The sequence below is a fragment of the Podarcis bocagei genome (assembly GCF_964188305.1).
Source record: "Podarcis bocagei genome assembly, chromosome: 12".
Lineage (NCBI taxonomy): Eukaryota > Metazoa > Chordata > Lepidosauria > Squamata > Lacertidae > Podarcis > Podarcis bocagei.
Genome location: NC_138137.1, coordinates 16,036,044 through 16,058,528, shown reverse-complemented (window position 1 = coordinate 16,058,528; position 22,485 = coordinate 16,036,044). Strand labels below are relative to the sequence as shown.

Sequence of the window (22,485 nt, the reverse complement as noted above, 5' to 3'; positions counted from 1 at the left end):
CAGGTGTCATTCTGCCTCTCTGCTGATTGTTGTGACTGCCGTTTAGCTGTGACAATTCAGCATACATTATCATATTCATCATGTGGGAGACGCTGACCCGTTTCACTTTGCCCAGATCAAGCAAATACTGACAGTGTTTACATCCATTGTTTCATTGTTGTCAACAGTTTAACCAAACTGAGATACGGCTACGATTAATAATCACCAGTTTCAATTTTGGGGTGAAAACAAGTATTTTCCAATAAGTAGACTTAAAAAAAAAGAAAAGACTTCAGCTAAACTTGAGCAGGGATTTAGGAATTCTTAAATCCACTGGGATCAATTAGCTTACACATGCCTGTATATTGAATTTTGGCTTTAGATTTTACAAGTGTTCATTCCCCCCCCCATTCAAAACCATTACTTTCGCCCCCGCCCCTGGATTCCTTTCCCCTTCTTATTTCTGTCATTTCGGTGACAATCCTAAATCAGGATCATGTAGTAAATGAGAGAACATCACAACACTGTCTGCTTGGATTGTCCTTCTCAGTCTCCCTTCCCCCCTCCCTGAAAGCCATCAAATATTTTTGTTTTGCTCTGTTTGCAATGCACCCTTTTCTTGTTTCGACCAGCGACCATTACGCAATCTCTCCCTCTCCCATTGGTTCACAGCCGTTCCAGATCTCTTAAATTCTTCTTTTCTCAAAAACCCTCTCAGAAATAAATTATCCTTGATTGCATCAGCAAGGATGACAGCGGCAGAGCTCTTCAAACCTGGTCTTCCCCACTGACGCGCTTAATCAACGGAGCACTTCCATCTTTGGCAAATGGGCTCCCACCACTGTCAGAGCAAATACCCGCAGAGACCATTTCATGAAATGCGTTAATCACTGCAAAAACGAGACCGATGTCACGGAGGGGGCCAAAGAGAGATCTGGTCCTTAAGAGCTCATCACGTTAGGGAACAAAGGGGATCCGTAGAGTTGCCATTTGCGAAAAGGAAAGTCTCCTGAGCCATGCCTGGATGTGTCTTTCGAAGTCATTTCCTGCCTTATGTGTTTCACATGGAAAGCCTATCGTTTTGCCATCAGATCCTTGGCTTTTTCAAGGAAGTCTCCATCAACACTGTCATTATGTCAAATATGTCAACTGTCGGCTCCCACAGAACGCCATCCTTTTAAAATACTTCTCTTTGCTAAGAAGCAAAAAATTGTGGACACAGAAATGTGATGAGCATGGCATTCCTACCCCCCATTCCACCTTCTCTTCCTCCATAACCTTGAGTTTGGCTGTCATTGAGGAAAAGAATCACATCATTATGGGAATCTTCAAGATGCTGAGCTTTGCTCTACTTTTATGACTTGCCACATTTCGTCCCGTTCTTTGATGAGTAAAAGGGCTGGTGTGTGCTGCTTCTTCAGCACACTAATAATAATAATAATAATAATAATAATAATAATAATAATAATAATAATAATAATTTATTTATATCCCGCCCAGCCAGAGCGGCTAACAACAGTAAAATAAATACAACATTCTAAAATCATTTCATTATAAAATCAATTCAAATCAGATTAATGGCAACCATTGGGCTAGAGCTCTGTGAGGACTGCCAAAGGAGGGGGTCAGACTGTGCCCTGGCCAAAGGCCTGGTGGAACAGCTCTGTCTTGCAGACCCTGCGGAAAGATGTCAAGTCCCGCAGGGCTCTGTCTCTTGTGACAAAGCGTTCCACCAGATCGGAGCCACAGCCGAAAAAGCCCTGGCTCTGGTTGAGGCCAGCCTAACCTAACCACATGTCAAACCGCGTACCTGACATGGTAGAAGCAGGTGCATCCATAATATTTAGCATGTACCCCCATCCTTTGTGGCATGTGATGCAGTCCCCCCACACCCCGCAAATGGGTACATTACTGGTGGAACCTGAAATAAAATCTTGTAGTGTCGATTGCTCCTGCTTCTCAGTGTTGCAGCCAACCAAACCCCACCCTCTTCCCAGTGTACTCACCCAAGTGTCAGCTGTCATTCCATGCTCAGCCCTGGCCAGACCATTTTGCAGCTTTGCTCCGCCCCAAGGAATCCCTCCCCCAAATATTGCTTGAATTTCTGCAAACCTTGGGATTCCCCTGAGCCCATTGATACCTCTGTCATGTCCGTGGATGGTGCCATCTTGTTCTTGATCTTCTGTACTAAATAAGGAGCAGCCCTCAGTAAATCGAGATCACTGTTAATGCATATGGTACCTTAGCCAGTTAATCACTACCAGGTTTGTTGCAGTCATGGGAGCACCAGTTTGCACACACAGACGTTCCACCAGAAAGAGCTCTCCACCCAGCGCAATGGGATCCCTCCATATCCAGAGAGATACACTTACATTACCATCTCCAACACCGAAATGAATGGAACTCCATATTATCCAATGACCGTATAGCATAGTCTCTGTTGTCTCTGTGATATTTAACTCTGCTGTTTGAGCTATATTTAATAATAATAATAATAATAATAATAATAATAATAATAATAATAATAATAATTTTATTTATACCTCACCCTTCCTGGTTTAAAAACTGGGCTCAGGGCAGCTGACAGCAAATATAAAACATTAATTAAAATGCAACTTAAAAACAGCATAAAATGCAACATCAATAAAATTCAAAAATTAAGGGGGGGGGTTTGGGGGAGGGGGGAGGAGCCCAGTCAGTAGACATCAAATGATCACCAGGGCTAACTGGCCAAGTTGGTCCTACTAGGGCCAGCAAGGAGACCAGAGAAGAATTTAAATGTGGGGTCCCAGAAAGGGTTTCTTCATAGAAGAGGAAAGGGGGAAAGGGAATAGAGGACCAGGCTAATTCCAATTGAAGGCCAGGCGGAATAGCTCTGTCTTACAGGCCCTGCGGAAGGAGATCAAGTCCTGCAGGGCCCTAGTCTCGTGGGACAGAGCATTCCACCAGGTCGGAGCCATCACTGAAAAAGCCCTGGCCCTGGTGGAGGATAGTCTGGCTTCCTTATTTAAGTCACGATTAGTTCCATAAGAATATAAGAATTGTCTGCTGGGTCAATTCAATGCAATGTCCCATTTAGTCCTGCATCTGTTCTCACAGTGACCAACCAGATGTCTGTGGGAAACCCACTAGCAGGATTCAGGCACAAAGAGCTCTCCCTTCTTCCGCCATTTCCGGCAGCTGGTATTCAGAGGCATTGCTCCCTCCAACTGCTGATTCTCTTGCTATGGTATCCACATAGAATCATTAAATTGCAGAGTTGGAAGGGACCCCAAAAGTAATCTAGTCCAACCCAATGTATAGCATGGTGTGTAACGTGGTGCATTTTGTCTTTGTTTTATGGATGCAATTTTGTCTTAATGTACAGAATTTTTTGCAAGCAAGCACATAAGTAAGTTTAACCACATAGTATACATATTAGAAGGGATGCGGGTGGCGCTGTGGGTTAAACCACAGAGCCTAGGACTTGCCGATCAGAAGGTCGGCGGTTCAAATCCCCGCGACGGAGTGAGCTCCCGTTGCTCATTCCCTGCTCCTGCCAACCTTGCAGTTTGAAAGCACGTCAAAGTGCAAGTAGATAAATAGGTACCACTCCGGCGGGAAGGTAAATGGCGTTTCCGTGCACTGCTCTGGTTCGCCAGAAGCGGCTTAGTCATACTGGCCACATGACCCGGAAGCTGTACGCCGGCTCCCTCGGCCAATAAAGCGAGATGAGTGCTGCAACCCCAGAGTCGGTCACAACTGGACCTAATGGTCAGGGGTCCCTTTACCTTTACTTATACATATTAGACCACAGGAATCCGATGGCAGGGTTGCTCGTAGTGCTTTTGGCTGCCTTGAGAATTTAAACCAGGGATGGGGAAACAGCGGTCCTCCAGAAACTCTTGGACTGCAAATCTCATTATTCCCAACCATTGGCCAATGCTGGCTGGGATAAAGGGGGCTATAAAATCCAATGGCATCTGGGTGGGTCACGTGTTCCTTGTTCCTGGCTGAAACCAAACTGCCAAGGAAGCATCCTAACCTGTTCGTTCTTCTGGTCGGGTTCCTCTCATGTGCCCTCCATCAAACAAACACACGCCCATTTTCACACGGGGACCCACCCCAGCTGTTATGCGAAGATGGAATCACTCATTCTTTGCAACTGTTGAGCAAGGAGAGTGCAATAAATCAAATTAATAGCCAGAAAAGGAATCGCTCAGGATGGGGAAGGGAAGGAAGTCATTGGCTCCAACCGGTTTAGTGTCTTCCTGAGGAATTCTGCTACGCACCCAAGGAATGTTTAAGTGCATCAACGTTGGGACACTTAACCTTGGTAATAGACCTCAGTCCTATCCTGCCCAGTTAATAATTGATGCAAAGATTCTGAAAGGCAATTCCCATGTGTAAATCCCATGCGAAACCTGATTTAATATCTGGACTGAAATGAGAGTATGCTGGGAGAGGAGGGGGGGGGTCATCCTTTGTGCTGCTCAGGAATGAGATCCGCAAAGCTCATATTGCAAACAAACAAACAAGACCTGTGGAACAACACTTTTGGTTGATCTAGTCTCGTTGCAAGGCATTACTTTAAGTCTTCATTATAATGGTGTTTTTTTTAACACTTTCTCCGTACTTCGGGGAGGTGGGTTGGAAATAAGGTGTGATAGGAGAGGATGGCAAGTTTGGCGGGAATATTCAAGAACAATCAAAGAAATACTTAAATATTTCAGTATAGTATAGTAATATTTTTTGGGGGGAGGGATATACAACCAGAAACCGTATCCGTACCTCTCTTCAAGAGCATCAGCTATTATTCTGCAATTTTCCACAGCATATTGTTGTGAACAGAGATTTTCAACTCTGACAAATATGAAAGATCAGAAAAGAGAAAGGCTTCTTTGTGTTGGTGAGCAGATGAGAGTTTGTTTGTCTCAAATTAGGCCTAAAATAAACGAGATTCCCCAGCAAAAGCAAGCTTACACCTCATACTGACTTTGTATGCATACTTAAGGTACATATGCAAGAGGCTCATTTATAACTGTATTTTGAGAATGATTCGTGTTCTTATGTTATATAATTTCTGGATGTCCCATGAGCACAGAATCACAGAACTGTAGAGTTGGAAGGGACACTGAGGGTCATCTAGTCCAACCCCCTGCAATGGAGGAATCTTTTGCCCCATGTTGGGGCTCGAACCCACAACCCTGAGATTGAAAGTCACATGCTCTACTTACTGAGCTACTTCAGCTATCATAGTATAAAATAGTTGTGTTCTACGTTGCCAGTCAAGCACTGCTAGGAGTTGTTTCTTTTTGTTTTCCAAGGTGCTTAAATCCATTTTAAAAATTAGGTATAGCACGAACAAATTGTTACAGGTTAGGAACTTAATTTGTTCCAGAGGTCCGTTCTTAACCTGAAACCGTTCTTAACCTGAGGTACCACTTTAGCTAATGGGGCCTCCCACTGCCGCTGCCGCCACACGATTTCTGTTCTCATCCTGAGGTAAAGTTCTTAACCCGAGGTACTATTTCTAGGTCTGTTACCTGAAGAGTTTGTAACCCGAAGCATCTGTAACCCGAGGTACCGCTGTAATCTGAAAGTGTGGCCCAGAGGAAAAAAGTGGGAAAACCAGGATTGGACCCAGGGCCTGGGAGACCAGGATACGGATCTCCACTCAGTCAGAAAACTCAAGGGATGACCTTGGGCCTGACAGACATGCACTCTCACCCTGGCCTACTTCACAGGGTCATTGTGAGGATGAAAGGGGGAGATGGGTACCACGGGGTATATAAATGCAATGGATCCCTAAATAAGCTGAAAAACAAGCTCTGTGAGGGTGGCATAAGGATGCTGGGCCTTGCAGCATCCTCTCCTGAGCAGAAGTGCTGACCACATTCCCCTGCCTCCTCCTCCTCCTGCTGCTGCATTTGCTCTCTGGCACTAATGCCCACGTACGCTGTCCATAAATATATTTATTCTCTGTTCCTGCCAGTCCCAGACTAATAGGCCTAATGCTTCCTGAGGAGCAGCCCAAAGCTGCATTAGCCGCAGATGTTTGATTGATTTAAAACAAAGAGCCTGACCGCTGAGCCGCTCTCTATGGCTTCTCTTCCTGTCACTTTGCCTGTAGGGTTATCTCTGAAATGCAATTAAGGTGCTTAAAAGTACATTTTCAGGAAGATGCGGAATTGATGATGGTATCTGTGCCAATGGGTGACTCCGAAGGGGGAGCGCTGCAAAGTCATGCTTTACCCTTTGCAGCCATGCGCAAGACGCACCCCACTTAGCCGGGCCTTTTGAAACAGAGGGCAGGATGCAAAGTGGGGGGGAGGGCGCCTCTTCATCACGAAGACTTCGCATTAGACATCCCGGGCCACTTAGATCACCATCTTCTGATCCTTTGTTCATTCATCTATTATTGAAAGTCAAATCGTTCTCTTATTAGACATTTGCGCAGGAAGTTAATCGTGAGGGCATGCTGCCATTTTCCATCTCTGCCGTCCTCGCTCGCTCGCAGCATCTCTTCGTGTGCAAGGGGCCGCATTCTTCTTTTAGCTCGGCGGTGGGGAACCTCTCCCAGCGAAAGGGCTGCATTCCCTTGGAGCCAGAGGAGAAAGCAGGTGGAAAACTGTTTGTTTGTTTGTTTGTTTGTTTGTTTAACGACCCTATATCGGTAGGTCTCAGAACAGTTCACAACACAAAGTTACAATATACAAAGCACAAAATACAGTGGTACCTCAGGTTACATACGCTTCGGGTTACATACGCTTCAGGTTACAGACTCCGCTAACCCAGAAATAGTACCTCGGGTTAAGAACTTTGTTCCAGGATGAGAACAGAAATCGTGCTCCGATGGCGCGGCAGCACCATTAGCTAAAGTGGTGCTTCAGGTTAAGAACAGTTTCAGGTTAAGAACGGATCTCCGGAACGAATTAAGTACTTAACCCGAGGTACCACTGTACATAATAAAAATAATCAAAACATAATGAAAACAATCAAAACAATTGGTTAGGCAGTCTAACCAAAAATTTCAAAAAGGGTGGGGAATGTACAGAGATTACTTTTTAAAAAAAACGGTGCCCCCAAATCAAAACCTGGACTTGCTTTGAGTAATTTTTGCAAAACAAATCATGGCCTACAAGCATAGTATATGGAGAAGGGTAGAAATGATGAAATGAGAAAGCAACAGTTTATCAGACACGAAACCAGAGCCGCTTTGAGGAGGAAGGAAGTCTATTAGAATAGAATAAGAATCGGAAAGAGAAAATAGGGTAACATAAGTCCATATGTAAGAACTTTCAGATTTATGGCTGTATGTTTGTCATTTGTTTTGTGTGGTTTTTTTTAGTTTGTTTCTTAAGTGTTGTGTATGTGCGTGCTGTAATGAAAAGTTAATAAAAAGCATAATAATAATAATAATAATAATAATAATAATAATAATCAAAACAATGAATAATACTAATGTATACACACTAATAAACAGTACGCTCCCCGACAAAAGCCCCTAAACAGTACTCCAGCCAACAAATACAAATATAACATGAGAACAGATCTTTTCTGCTTATATATGAGAAAACAAAACCACGGCGTATATTCTCAAAAGCCCTAGTTATATAGGTCATTGTGGAAATTATGGCTCTAGAGATTCGCAGCCGTTCTCCCTGCAACGTGCCTAATAAGGAACACGGGCCATTAAGGATTGGAACAAATTACCTAAATGAGAAAGACAAAAAAGAAATTCTGCAGTTGATCGTTTGTTATTAATAAATCATTACGCTCCTCTACTCTCTCGCTCTTTCAGTGAGATTGATTTTAAAAAGCTTTGCAAACAAGGCTGGGTAGGGAGCTTCAGAGGATGGCATGCGGCAGCTCCTATCCAAGGGTGTGGCGCACACCCGTCATTTTGAATCTTCTTTAGCTGAGCCTCCCTCCGTGGCTGCGAAAACCCATCTGTTTTCATGCGTTTCTAATACTTCTCCCCATTCTAAAGAGCCAAGAAGCTCTCGACGCGGCTTACAAGCTCACACTGAGAGCCAGTGTGGTGTAGTGGTTAAGAGCGGTAGACTCGTAATCTGGGGAACTGGGTTCGCTTCCCCGCTCCTCCACATGCAGCTGCTGGGTGACCTTGGGCCAGTCACACTTCTTTGAAGTCTCTCAACCTCACCTCACAGAGTGTTTGTTGTGGGGGAGGAAGGGAAAGGAGCATGTTAGCTGCTTTGAGACTCCTTCAGGTAGTGATAAAGCGGGATATCAAATCCAAACTCTTCTTCTTCTTCTACGAACCATTCTTACGATGAAACCACACTCTAGCCCGTACCCTTCAAGGTTCACTCCTTTTTCCAGAGACAGTCCCAGAATTACGAAAGCCACCACAGCTTCTGATTTGATCCAGGAATGTCCCTAGTTCCCTCACCACTGAGCTTGGGGAGGACATGGCGGCAGTGGCAGCTGTGAGGGAGCATCCTATTGCCTCTCTGTGGCCTCCCGGTGGCTCCTGCCGCCGGCATCCTCCCCTGGGTAGCTTGTAGTGGCAACTGGAGAACAGGTGAGGTGCAGCTCTGAGGTACAGGCAGAGGACAGGGCCGCCCTGGGCGGGAAGAAAGGAGGAGCAGAGCAGAGTGCAATGAGTCTTGGTTTTCATTTTTTATTTTAATGCTTTGTGCATCCGCAACTAATTTTCCCCCTTTCTAAAATGTATTTATCGGATATTTACCAGTAAATAGAATTAAATCAAGATTGAGGGGTTGTCTCAGGATAGTGGAGTGTTGGTGCACTGTCCCGTTGGTATAGAAGAAGAAGAAGAAGAAGAGTTTGGATTTGATATCCTGCTTTATCACTACCCAAAGGAGTCTCAAAGCGGCTGACATTCTCCTTTCCCTTCCTCCCCCACAACAAACACTCTGTGAGGTGAGGTTGAGAGACTTCAAAGAAGTGTGTCTAGCCCAAGGTCACCCAGCAGCTGCATGTGGAGGAGCGGAGATGTGAACCTGGTTCACCAGATTACGAGTCTACTGCCTTTACCCACTACACCACAATGGCTCAATAGTGCATGGGTAGGCAAACTAAGGCGCAGGGGCCGGATCCAGCCCAAACGCCTTCTAAATCTGGCCCACAGGTGGTCCGGGAATCAGTGTGTTTTTCCATGAGTAGAATGTGTCCTTTTATTTAAAATGCATTTCTGGGTTATTTGTGGGGCATAGGAATTTGTTCATTTTTTTCTCCAAAATATAGTCCGGCTCCCCACAAGGTCTGACGGACAGTGGACCAGCCCCCTGCTGAAAAAGTTTGCTGACCCCTGGTATAGTGGTATAGTGTTGTGGGGCGGCTGGGGGACAAAAAATGGGGTGGGGGGGTTTGAGGAGGGTTAGTTGGGGGGCGGGCGAGTGAGAAATGTCCCTATTTCCATTTGAGGAATGTTGGAGGTTTTGCAGTCTATTCTGTGCTCCTAGCATGCTTCAGGGCTTCCTTCCGGGCTTGAGGCCTGCCCCGAATTCATTCCTCGTCTTTCCTGATCTCATTTCGTTGCTGCCTTAGACCTGATCTAACTTGCCTTTTTGATAGCCCTGATGTCACGCCTCCCCTTGATCCTACCAAGAGTTACAACTCCGGTCCTCATTCTGCAGAGACTATTCACGCCCACTGGACTTATTTAGTTGCAGATCCCATGAGGTGCATGATGATCTGGGGAGATAAATGTGGCTTGGGAGAGTCTTGAGGGCCACACAGAAAGGCTTGGATGGCCACATTTGGCCCTGGGTCTGAGGTGCACCGTTGTCTCTGCCTTATCTGATTCAAACAGCCTGCTGGATGAGGCCAATGGCCTATGTAGCCCAGATTACCGGCCTCACGGTCACCAAGCAGGAAGCCCTTCCTGCAGTTTCCAGCAGCTGGTTTTCAGAAGCATACTGTCTCCAAACTGTAACGGCTACTAAATCTGCAATACAAGACCTCCTCCATTCATGGCTCTGCCCCCAGATCCTTTGGTTCGTCTGCATACCCTCCAACCTTTCTCCGATGACAATAAGGACGTCCCATTCCATAATAATAGTAATGTTATTATTTATACCCTGCCATCTGACTGGGTTGCCCCACCCACTCTAGGTGGCTTCCAACATATATAAAAATACAACGAAACATTAAACATTAAAAGCTTTCCTTCAGATGTCTTCTAAAGGTTGTATAGTTACTTATCCAGTGGCGTAGCGTGGGGGGTGCAAGGGGGGCCGGCCGCACCGGGCGCAACATCTGGGGGTTAGGGTTAGGGGGCGCAAATCCACGAGTTAGGGGGCGCAAATCCATGGGTTAGGGGGCCTTGCCTTGCCCTGCCCCGGGTGCTGACAACCCACGCTACGCCACTGTACTTATCTCCTTGGCTCAAGAGTCACATAACTCCATACCCTCCAAGACTGCTCTGATGAAAATAGGGACATCCTAAGCATCAAATAGGGATGCGGGTGCCGCTGTGAGTTAAACCACAGGACTTGCCGATCAGAAGGTTGGCGGTTCGAATCCCTGCGACAGGGTGAGCTCCTGTTGCTCTGTCCCAGCTCCTGCCAACCCAGCAGTTCGAAAGCACGTCAAAGTGCAAGTAGATAAATAGGTACCGCTCCGGCGGGAAGGGAAACGGCGTTTCCGTGCGCTGCTCTGGTTCACCAGAAGCGGCTTAGTCATGCTGGTCACATGCCCTGGAAGCTGTACGCCAGCTCCCTCGGCCAATAAAGTGAGATGAGCGCCGCAACCCCAGAGTCGGCCACAACTGGACCTAATGGTCAGGGGTCCTTTTACCTTTACCTTTAAGCATCAAATCAGAAACTGGGGTAACACCTGCAAATCTGGGACTGTCCCTGGAAAATAGGGACACCTGGAGGGTCTCAAGCTACATCTGCTTTGCAGTTACTGGGAACATGGCTGAAATAGCCTCTTTCTCCTGGAGATTATCATCATCTGCCTGCCTACATATTTAAGATTTCGATTTCAGTGCAAAAGCAGAAATAAATAAATGGTAGGAACCCGGATTGAATTCAAGGAGTCGGCAAGCAGTGGGGGCCGAGACTACCGAGCGATGCCAGCAAGAATAAATAAATGGCATCTTGCGCTAAGCAAAGACTGCTGACGTGGCTCGATCTTTTCACAAAAGCCCAAGGCAAACTCGACAGCAATAATGGCAGCGTTTTTATCAAGTGTCCTTCTCATGGAGTCATCGGATGGTGATTATTTGGGATAATAGCAAATATGGGTAGTGGTTTTTGTTGTTGTTGTTGCTTTTCAATAAGGCTGTCTGCAAACAAAGGGATCACTTCCTCCTCCTTGGCTCTGGTAGAAAAGAGAAAGAAAGAAAGTAGAATTATGACAGGCTGGGGAGGCTTAGTGAGAGATGGTCCCCCCACCTGCTGGCCTTGCCTGGGAATGGCAGCCTTGACCGAACAAAGCCACATAATGCATTGTTTTAGAATGAATCGAGCACTAGGCGAAATTGCAGTAATGTGATCCTGAAATGGGTATGGCCGGCGTGCATGCGTGTTGTGGCTCCAGATCAATAAGCAGCACTTATTAGATTCTAAAAGGTCTTTAAAAATAACTTTCATGTTTAAAAGACAATAAATTACTGGAAAAACTCTCTCTCTATATATATATGGGATATGCAGCCACCTCTGTGAGTCAACATTTTTATTCACCCAACCCCAACGGCAATATAAATATTTATGGGGGTGAGGGAAATAAAAGTCTAACAAGCTGAAGTAGCAGGGGCTATAAAGGGACCTACTGAGTTGCCTTGCCTAGCCTTTTGTTTGTGCAGAGAAAGTGTGCGTTTTTAAAAGTCGTGGGACAGATTCAGAACTGAAAGGCCGCAATGTTGCAGGTGCCAACATGGCTAAGCCTCCTGTTTACGCTTGGGCTTCAGAGTTATTGTGGAGTGCAGCTTTAAGCCCTGGGCTGAGGAACAAACAGAAAAGCAATTGGCTTTGTATGCTGCCTGTCAAAGGTTTTTTGTTTTTAATGCTACTATAGGGCAGGACTGGCACCAGGGGTCAGCATGGCTGGACATCTGCCAAGGATCCGCAAGCCAGCAGATTGACGCCCTGACAATAGCCATTTGGACCATCTCCTCTTCTTCACCATGGCAACCTGCTTGCTTGTTGAGGCCTGGCATAGGCCTAGTCAGTGTGGCGGTGAGGAAAAGCAGCGCTCGGCCTGGCAAGAAGGAGGCAGTAGCAAGGAGGAGGTGCTAAAGGCCGCAAGGGGGCAGACTTGCTCAGGGAGAGAGAGTCCTCAAAAGGTGTCTTGCTCGAAGGCTCTCCAGGGCCGGCCCACCCATGAGGAGGGCTGGAGAAGCTGCCTCGGGTGGCAGAATCCTGCGAGGTGATGCCCTGTTGGTGCTCAGCCACCACTGGGTGTGTGTGGCAGTGGCTTCTTCTTTCCATGGCTCATTTTACGTATCATAAATCCCTGCATATTTTTTTTAAAAAAACCATACCATTCAGAATTCCATTATTGCATCCATCAAAACTTGTTTACACTGTTAAATTTATCTTAATGATGTGTTTTCAGTTGTACGCAATTATTTCCCATATATTCAATAAACGTTTTCCAATCTTCTTTAAATGTATGTTATTATTGTTCTCTTATTCTATATGTTAAGTCTGCAGTTGTGCATATTCTGTCAACTTAAGTTGCCACTCTTCTTTGGTTGAGACCAGGGCCGTCTTACTCATAGGCGCTAGGGGTGTGGGGCACCTGGACGCCAGGCTCTCAGGGGCGCCAGGCCAAGAGTCCAGGGCCTGAGAGTTGAGTCCGGGGAAGAGCCCGCCTGTTGGTTGGAGTGCCGTGGCGGGCTCTTCTGCTGCGGGCGGCTCTGTGCTGCGAGTTCGGGAGCGACCAAGCCAGCGAGATGCTGAGGCTGCCAGCCGGCTCTGCCCTCCTGCACGCCTGGGACTGGGCAACCTGGGGGGGGGGGGCGCCAGGCGGATCTTTGCACCCTGGCGCCACATATGCCTAAGGCAGCCCTGGTTGGGACCTCGCTCGTTTCCCATTTTTAGGCTAACAAAACACGGGCCCATCTGTTATAAAATCCAGATCAGCCCATGGTGAAAACTATGGACCCTGTGACACAGGTCTAGATTAAAAACCAGCTGCACCCTTGTCCCGGCACATCTTTAGAGCAGAGATATGGCCCTTCAGATGTTGTTGCTCTGAGATGATGGGAGAAGGACTTCAACAACATCTTGGAGGGCAGCAAGTTCCCGACTGGCCTTTGCTCCACGCTCTCCCTGAATGGCCGGAATGTGGCTTTGAGCTGCTATAATAATGCCTGTTTTTGTGGGTTATGATAGCGGAGATTAATTCTTGCATTTTCTTTTTGATGTTCAGACAATAGATAGCTACTGAAAACAAGCCAAAAGCCACCTAGAGTTCATAGGTAATATTCTGCTTTTTTTTACGGATGGTGTCTGGTCTGATTCATGCTCCTTGAAAGTGGCAAAGTTTGGAGGATAACATCATCATGGCAGCCTTGAACTGATCTTGCTGACGCTGTGGTTTTTTGGCAGTTGCTAAAAAGCGATATAAATGAAGGTGGAAATCTGGATTACTGCATGTAGGCAATAAATTATTCCAGTATCCTGTCTGGAAAATGAGCACCGATTCTGAAGCACTGCATCTGTTTGCCACTTATTTGCACTAACTTGTCTTAAATTCCGCTGTTTGCCTCATATATATTCCTGTCAGCCTCCAAGTGTCTCTTAACATTCCCATCTACTCCACAAGTGCATTTGAAATCTTTGTTAAGACGGGCTGGAAGTAAGCAGGAAATGAAACGTTCCTGATTTAAAATAGCTTCTGTATATTCTCTTGACTCTCTCCATGGCACACAATTAGAATGTTAAAAGAAAGGGTTTTCCCCCCCTTAAAAATAAAAAGGATATTAGAAGAAACAAAATCGCCTGTAATTTCATCTATAGGTTCCTTTCACAGATCTTTCCATGTGTTCATTAGAGAAATAATATTAATACTGCAATAACTATAAGTGATTTTGCTAGAATGCTTCTACATCACAGGTCTTTTGCATGTACAAAGTGAATGAGAATCAGGCTACATAAAGACCATACATTTAAAGTGCACCCCCCTCAAGAATCCTGGGAACTGTAGTTTACCCCTTCGCAGGGCTGCAGTTCCCAGCACCCATAATGAACTACAGTTCCCAGGAAAATTTGAAGGAAGCAAGGTGCTTTAAGTGTGTGGCGTGTGCACAGTTTCAGATCTATCCAAATGAAAATCTAAGTACCTCCATGTACGTAGCATACTGATATTCAACAATCTATAAGTAATCATTAGTATGGAAGAAGCTGTCCTTTATCAACACTGGAGCGAGGCCTGCAACAAAATGGTTGCTCATCTGTCACAGCAGTGCTCCTGTTCAGGGTTCCAGCCAGACAGTCACCTTCTTTTCCAGGTTACCATAAACTGGTTTCCTAGCTCCAGTCCAGGAATGTTGTCTGAGGCTATGAATGAGGGGCTTGAGAAGAGGACAATGAGGATTTGGGGCATGGGTGGAGGTAATAGAGGAAGGCAAATGTCTGAGCAAAATAGCAGGGATCCATACCCTTCAACATTTCTCTGATGAAAATAGGGATGTCAATAACAATAACAATAGTGGTTTTTTTCTAAAAAAAAAGTTTAGGGGTACTCTCATTTTGACTCAAGAAAATTACAATTATATAGTTCAAATTGGGGAAAATAAATACGGTAAATAGACAAAAGTACAAAGATTCACAAAATGTTTAGGGGTATGTGCACCTCTGCATCCCCCCAGAAAAAAGCACTGATAATAGTTATTATTATACCCCTCCCTCCACAATTATGGTTCTAAACTCCCAGATTATACAAGTGAAAAAGCTAATGAGTAACGAATTCTAGGTCATTCATAAACCTGAAGAGCTCTACAGAAAGTGACAAAAAGCAGTCTTGCAAGAGAGGGGCGTCCCCTCCACTGGTTCTGTGTCTATGAGCACTATGGTCTCCTAGGTTGTGGGTTCAAGTCCCACGTTGGGCAAAAGATTCCTGCGTCGTAGGAGGCTAGATGACGCTTGGGGTCCCTTCCAACTCTACAGTTCTATGATTCTATGAAAAGATGCTATACTAAGGGTGGTCGGATGGTGGTTCTCCAGCTGTACAAGAGGTGCAGCGGGACAGATTTTGGAACGTGAATGGAAGCTGGCTGAATAAGTGCACTTGTGTTGGGTGGAAACTAAAATGTTGCCTTTTCTCCTGGCTATAACCCTCCCCAACTGCATGGGACACTCGGTTAGCAGAGAGGTTTTTAAAACAGAGGTGCAAGGACCATTTTTAAGTGCACTTCCTGCAGTGATAAAAGGGTTGGTGGTCTTTAATGTCCCCACCATGGTTCTATTCGTCTATAGATCTCGCCAGGAGCCAATAGCACTGGGGGTCCTACGTGCCTTTTGGAAGAAGGAAAGAAGTTGCAGAAGCTTGATGGGGTTGGAGAACGTGCGCCTTTCCAGACACTGGTGGACTCCAAGTCCTATCAGCTCCAGCTTAGCCAGTGAACAGGGATGATGGGAACTGGAGTCCAACAGCATCCATGTGGCCACATCCCATCTTAGGAGTTTTGCACAACACCATCCATAAGTGCTCTAAGCACTTCGTGCAGGCGAACTCAGCAATCCTTGTAACAAGTCTGTGAAATAGACCATATTAGAGAAGCCAAGTTACAGGGAACCAGGCAGAGGGCCTTCTCAGTAGTGGCACCCGCCCTGTGGAACGCCTTCCCACCAGATGTCAAAGAGAAAAATAACTACCAAACTTTTAGAAGACATCTGAAGGCAGCCCTGTTTAGGGAAGCTTTTAATGTTTAATAGGTTATTGTATTTTAGGGTTCTGTTGGAAGCTGCCCAGAGTGGCTGGGGAAACCCAGCCAGATGAGTGGGGTATAAATAAATTATTATTATTATTATTATTATTATTATTATTATTATTATTATTATTATTATTTATATCACTCACCGGCGAGTTACGGCTGAGGTCAGGACTGAAAGGGGTTTCTTGGCTCACAGCTCTGTGTCAGAGGCACGGAAAGTCTCTGGTGGCAACGCATGATCTATAAACGCATGTTTCTGTACAGCAGTGCCTTCTTTCATTGGCACCAGTTCTGTTGCAGAGAGTGCTTGGCATCTAAGAATAGTACTCCTTGTCGCTTTCTTTGCAAAAAAAAATGGGGGGGGGGAGACTGTGTTGATTGGCAGCTGCATCCTCAGCACAGATGCAACCATGGCTGGTCTCAGCAGGATATTTAAAAAGGAGAGAATATATATATATATATAATCTCAATACTGAGATAAAGGTTGGCTCATAGCAGGGATACTTATCTCACCTCTGAGATTTGCATTTAGAACACAGGAAGCAGCGGCTGCAGAACAAAACTCTTGGTCTTGACACGCACAGTGGAATCTTCCTCAAACCAAACAGGGATATGACAGTTTCACTGAAAACAATATTATTAATATCTATGATTATAATAGATTCATAGAACTGGAAGCCCCGCCCTGCAATGCAGGAATCTTTTTGCCCAGCATGGGGCTAGAACCCACAACCCCTGAGATTAAGAGTTGCACGCTGTACTGACTGAGCCAGCTTCCTATACGCTAATCATTTATAAGCAGAACTGCTTGATACTTTGGATTTGCGAAGTGCTTCAGAATCTCTGTGCTGGGCTTGACACAACTGATGTGGCTGACAAATTAGCAAGAGAATGTGACTTATGAATCCGTTCCAAGCTCAATGGTTAAGCGTAAAAGAATGAAATAAATGCACATTCCCTTTGAATCACTTTTGAGATGAATTTGGCCAGAGATGGTCCCCCATTAAATGTAAAGGGACCCCTGACCATTAGGTCCAGTTGTGGCCGACTCTGGGGTTGCGGCGCTCATCTCGCTTTATTGGCCGAGGGAGCCGGCGTACAGCTTCCGGGTCATGTGGCCAGCATGACTAAGCCGCTTCTGGCGAACCAGAGCAGCGCATGGAAACGCCCTTTACCTTCCCGCCAGAGCAGTACCTATTTATCTACTTGCACTTTGACGTACTTTCGAACTGCTAGGTTGGCAGGAGCTGGGACTGAGAAACGGGAGCTCACCATGTTGCAGGGATTTGAACCGCCGACCTTCTGATCAGCAAGTCCTAGGCTCTGTGGCTTAACCCACAGCGCGAATGCTTGAATATATTGGTTTATTTTTATTCTTATTTTGTGTGTGTACAGTGTTACCTCGGGTTAAGAACTTAATTTGTTCTGGAGGTCTGTTCTTAACCTGAAACTGTTCTTAACCTGAAGCACCACTTTAGCTAATGGGGCCTCCCGCTGCACGATTTCTGTTCTTATGCTGAAGCAAAGTTCTTAACCCCGAGGTACTATTTCTGGGTTAGCGGAGTCTGTAACCTGAAGCATATGCAACCTGAAGCGTATGTAACCCGAGAGACCACTGTATATCACACACACACACATTTACACATAAACATATAAAATTACACACACACAGTGTTTGTGTGTGTGTCATTTGTGTGTGTGTGTGTGTGTGTGTGTGTGTAATTTTATGTTGTGAAGCACCCTGAGATCCAAAGATGAGGGGTGGTATACAAATTTAATAAATAATAATAATAATATCTCCTAATATTCATATGGACAAGTAGCAACCAGTTTACTGTACTTATTTAATTGAGTAGTAGGAAACTGAGTCTTACAAGAGAGATTCAACCCCCCCCTTTATTTTGGAACTCAAGTATCAGTTCAGTTTGAGTCTTCCTAATCTGCGGTTCCCAAAACAATATGCAAACCCAAAATCACAGCTACATTTTGAAAACTGCTCTTCTCCAAATGTTGCGATGCAGTTCTCCAACAAAAACAAGGTGCACAAAACATATAACAGGGGAAACCTGCATAACTGCCTATATTACAGAAAATAACATTGAAATACCTTACATTCGGAAAAAAGTGCTTGCAAAAGATCAGGCAAAGCTGCACACACCAATGTAGATTAGAAATGCACACTAGAATGCTGGTGAGGTCATAAGGATATTATTATTATTATTATTATTATTATTATTATTATTATTATTATTATTGCCAATTCATGCAAAATAGGGGAGAGGAAGTATCTCCGGTTTTGGAACTGACAGCCCCCTGCCCCCTCATCAAGATCATTGAAACCCTACCCAATACTGTTTGGCAAGTAATCCATAAAGTTAGAAAAAGTAAAAAATTATTTATTTTTGGAGTGGGGAGAGCCAAGTTGTTCACTCAGTGTGCATACTGTACTCTGCAGCACACAGAATTAGCAGTGAAACGCTCATCAGAGGACAGCTAATACATTTTGAAGGAGATTAATAAATCAACATCAACAATACATTCAGTTCCATTTATTAGTGCCAAACCTTCCTATGGCATTTTGTTTTGAAAAGTATTCGAAGTGCAGCTGGAATCTGCCAGCAGAACTGCAGAATGCAAAACATTTGTGTGTGTTTTGCCTCTTAAGAACAAAACCCCAAGCCATCCCTGTGTCTCTGAAGTGATGATCTCCATGCCTTCCTTTTTTCTTCAGCGGTAACCACTCTGGCAATAGACATGTAGGTTTCTCAGGTTCACCCACAAGTGGCAGAAAAAAACATTAACTTTCCCTGTCATTTCTTGTTCACAGCTTCAGCCGGAAAAAGTGGAGAGGAGAGATGCTCTGAGGAGGGGAAAGAGGGGATTAGTGTTCACACATCTCTTTGAAACATGGTGAGTCTCCTGTGACTTTAGAGGAAGGAAGCTGGTTTACACTGAATGTTGCTGGTGGCAGCAGCAGGGGGAGTCTTTCCTGTGTCAGGCCATAGCTTTTTAATCTGATGCACACACAGCATGTCACAGCTGGCTTGCAACGTCCAGCTAAACCTATAAATCTGTGGAAATAAAACCTCTCTCATTCAGATAGATAGATAGCTAGATAGCTAGATAGATAGATATTAGTGATGTATGGAAGTGAGAAGTGAGAGCTGGACCATAAAGAAGGCTGTTCGCCAAAGAATTGATGCTTTTGAATTATGGTGCTGGAGGAGACTCTTGAGAGTCCCATGGACTGCAAGAAGATCAAACCTATCCATTATTAAGGAAACCTGCCCTGAGTGCTCACTGGAAGGACAGATCCTGAAGCTGAGGCTCCAATACTTCGGCCACCTCATGAGAAGAGAAGACGCCCTGGAAAAGACCCTGATGTTGGGAAAGATGGAGGGCACAAGGAGAAGGGCATGACAGAGGACGAGATGGTTGGACAGTGTTCTCGAAGCTACCAGCATGAGTTTGACCAAACTGCGGGAGGCAGTGAAAGACAGGAGTACCTGGCGTGCTCTGGTCCATGGGGTCATGAAGAGTCGGACACGACTAAACAACAACAACAACATTATATATATATATATATCTTTTCTCATCAATTCATTCCTTCTGTTGCTCATGGGGGGGGATTCCTATTTCTTTTGTTGTTGTTCATATATTTATTTAATCTCCTCCTATAATAAAGAGTTAACACATACAAAAACCCAGCAGTTACATTTAAGACAGAACATACTCGTGGCAAAGATGCATTCATCCAGTTGGGAATGCCTGGCGGAACAGTCATTATCTCCAATTGCTTCTGGGAAGTGCAGATATGTTAACATTTGGGACCTATTGCTGTAACATAGCAACTATTGTGAAAAGGGCCTGTTTTGGCACAGTGACCCGTAAGGAGGCCGACATGGGACTGCAAAGCTTTGCTTGCCTCATAACGCTACTATAGCCTATAAACAATTCTTCCTTTCCACTCATTTTCTCCAGATACAAAAAATAAGTTTGGCTAGGTCAAAATGGCCTTGGAAGAGGAACAGAAGTGGAGGATCAGTGTCAGGGAACTGCCATCAGCTCAGAGGCAAGAGGTGGAAGGGCAGTTGTGTTATAGGGAACCTCTGAAAATCTTGCGAAGCAGTTCCTCCTCTGGCGAGGAGGGAAGCCCCACCTCCAGTGGAGAGGAAGTGGTGGAAGCAGGGGATGCTAGGGAGAGCCTCAACACCGAGCCTGAGCAAACCAGAGGGGAGGGAAGTACCCCTTTGCCAGCGCCCATTCTGCGCAGTAGGTTTAGGCGCAGGGAAAGGAGGAGAAGGTTGGGGGTCACACAACTGTTATGCTGGGGGAGGTATAAGGACCGCACACTCCCAGATTCTACTAGCGTGTGAGCCAGACATGAACTTGCGACGCTCTTCACTGTAAATAAAGGTAAAGGGACCCCTGACTATTAGGTACAGTCATGGCCGACTCTGGGGTTGTGGCGCTCATTTCGCTTTATTGGCCGAGGGAGCTGGCGTACAGCTTCCGGGTCATGTGGCCAACATGACTAAGCCGCTTCTGGCGAACCAGAGCAGCGCACAGAAACGCCATTTACCTTCCTGCTGGAGTGGTACTTATTTATCTACTTGCACTTCATGCTTTTGAACTGCTAGGTTGGCAGGAGCTGGGACCGAGCAACGGGAGCTCACTCCGTCACGGAGATTCGAACCGCCGACCTTCTGATCAGCAAGCCCTAGGCTCAGTGGTTTAGACCACAGCGCCACCCGCATCCCTGTAAATAGTTTGCACTAATAATAAAGCCTGGAAAAGACAGGTCGGAGTCTTGTCGGTTTGCTCTCGATCAACCACACCAGCACCTGACAATCAGTTTCCAAGGGAAGGGCTAAGAATGGCTCCAGCTACCCTGTTACACCCTTGCTACCATCCCTGAAAGAGGCTACTACGGACGGTGGGTGTGGAATTCACTGCCGATTGTCATGACGACTATAAAATACAGCCCATAAGCAGATAGCAATCCTAATTTTGTTTGCTTACAGCATTTCTATCCCACCTTTCCTCCACAGAACTCAAGGTGACGTACATGGCTTTTCCTCAGGGGTTCCTTTCAGCCAGATCTCACTGGAATTCAGTTCCAGCACTTCTCAGGTGGGCACCATTGCTGTTATAAGAGAACATGGTGAGTTCTGGCACCTCTTCTAGAAAAAAAATAGCACTGGCTCTCCTCCTCTTCTTCACTGTTATCCTCACAACCTCATTGTGACATGGGCCAGTCAGTCTCACCTAACAGCCAAGTGCTGGGATTGTCTGTAGCGGCTTTCTGTCTGTGGAATGCTCTCCCCGGGGAAGTTCGGCTGGTGCCTCCATTATACATTTTTAGGCACCAGGCAAAAACGTTCCTCTTCAACCAGGCCTTGGGCTGATTTGACATCGGATGACCTTTTAAATGTGTTGCTGGGGGGCAACAGTTTGTTGCTGTTCTTGATTTTATTATTTATACTGTGGGTCTTATATTGCCATTTTATGTTGTGAACTGCTCTGAGCTCTACGGATGGAGGGTGGTATGCAAAAAAATAATTTGAACCCTGGTTCCCTCGATCCCAGTCCCACAAGGGACAGACAGTCTGCCTTGTTTAAAACAGTAATTCCCATGGACACAATGGCTTCTACTACAGCGCTAGGATATTGTACCTGTTGTTTAGCTATTGCTAAAGGGGACAGAGGTGTCCATAGTGCATGTTGTTGGTTTTTTTGCAAGAGAAGGGTAATTTGGGGGGATGGGACCCAACAAACATCTTCCTCCTATCCAAACAAGGAAGCCTTTGCTGAATCAAAGAGCCTTCCATCAGTGGAGAAACACAACTAGATATAGTGGTACCTCAGGTTACAGATGCTTCAGGTTACAGACACTTCAGGTTACAGATTCCGCTAACCCAAAAATAGTGCTTCAGGTTAAGAACTTTGCTTCAGGATGAGAATAGAAATCATGCTCCGGCGGTGCGGCGGCAGCAGAAGGCCCCATTAACTAAAGTGGTACCTCAGGTTAAGAACAGTTTCAGGTTAAGAACGGACCTCCAGAACGAATTAAGTTCTTAACCTGAGGTACCACTGTATAACCCATCATGTGGAGTGTCAAACATTGTGCCTGTGTAACATAATAAATGATATTTGTTCAAAAACACGCTGCCTATTTTTGGGTTAGCCAGCATTTAGGGAAGCAGCTGTAAATGTACAACTGCTGATCGCCACAGAGTCATCAGAGTTCTCCGTTAACTACGCAACTCCTTAACTTGAGAAATGCACTTAAAATAAAAGCAAGGTTCTGCATTACTGATTTAAGTAAAGTGGACTGTTCAATGGTGACAATACTCAGCATCAATTTCACACTGCGATCAAGGAGTTGCGGTGACTGAGTTTACAGGGAAGTCCCGTATTATCAGACCATAAGACACACCTAATTTTTGAAGGAGGAAAACAAGAAAAAAATTATTCTGAATCCCAGAAGCCAGAACAGCAAGAGGGATCGCTGTGCAGTGAAAGCAGCAATCCCTCTTGCTGTTCTGTCTTCGGGGATAGCTGTACAGCCTGCATTCGCTCCATAAGATGCACACACATCTCCCCTTACTTTTTAGGAGGGAAAAAGTGCATCTTATAGACCGAAAAAT

The 22,485-nt window shown here is 45.4% G+C and overlaps 1 protein-coding gene across 6 annotated transcripts in view; it reads left to right on the top strand.

Annotated features, from left to right (window-relative positions):
* Window positions 1-22,485, top strand: part of LOC308570208 (uncharacterized protein) — a 147,297-nt gene that overhangs the window by 100,417 nt on the left and 24,395 nt on the right. For 2 of the 6 annotated variants that reach the window (XR_014000971.1, XM_081165041.1), the window contains exon 3: window positions 18,663-18,745. The exons of 1 other annotated variant lie outside the window; for it this stretch is intronic. Coding sequence is in view for 4 of the 5 variants with exons in the window: in XM_081165041.1 (XP_081021167.1) it covers window positions 18,663-18,745 (83 nt within the window). In the remaining variant the exon portion in view is untranslated. Of the gene's footprint in view, window positions 1-6,406; window positions 6,582-18,662; window positions 19,360-20,886; window positions 22,286-22,485 lie in introns of those variants that run through there. 3 more of the 6 variants (XM_081165043.1, XM_081165039.1, XM_081165042.1) reach the window with 3 other exon arrangements.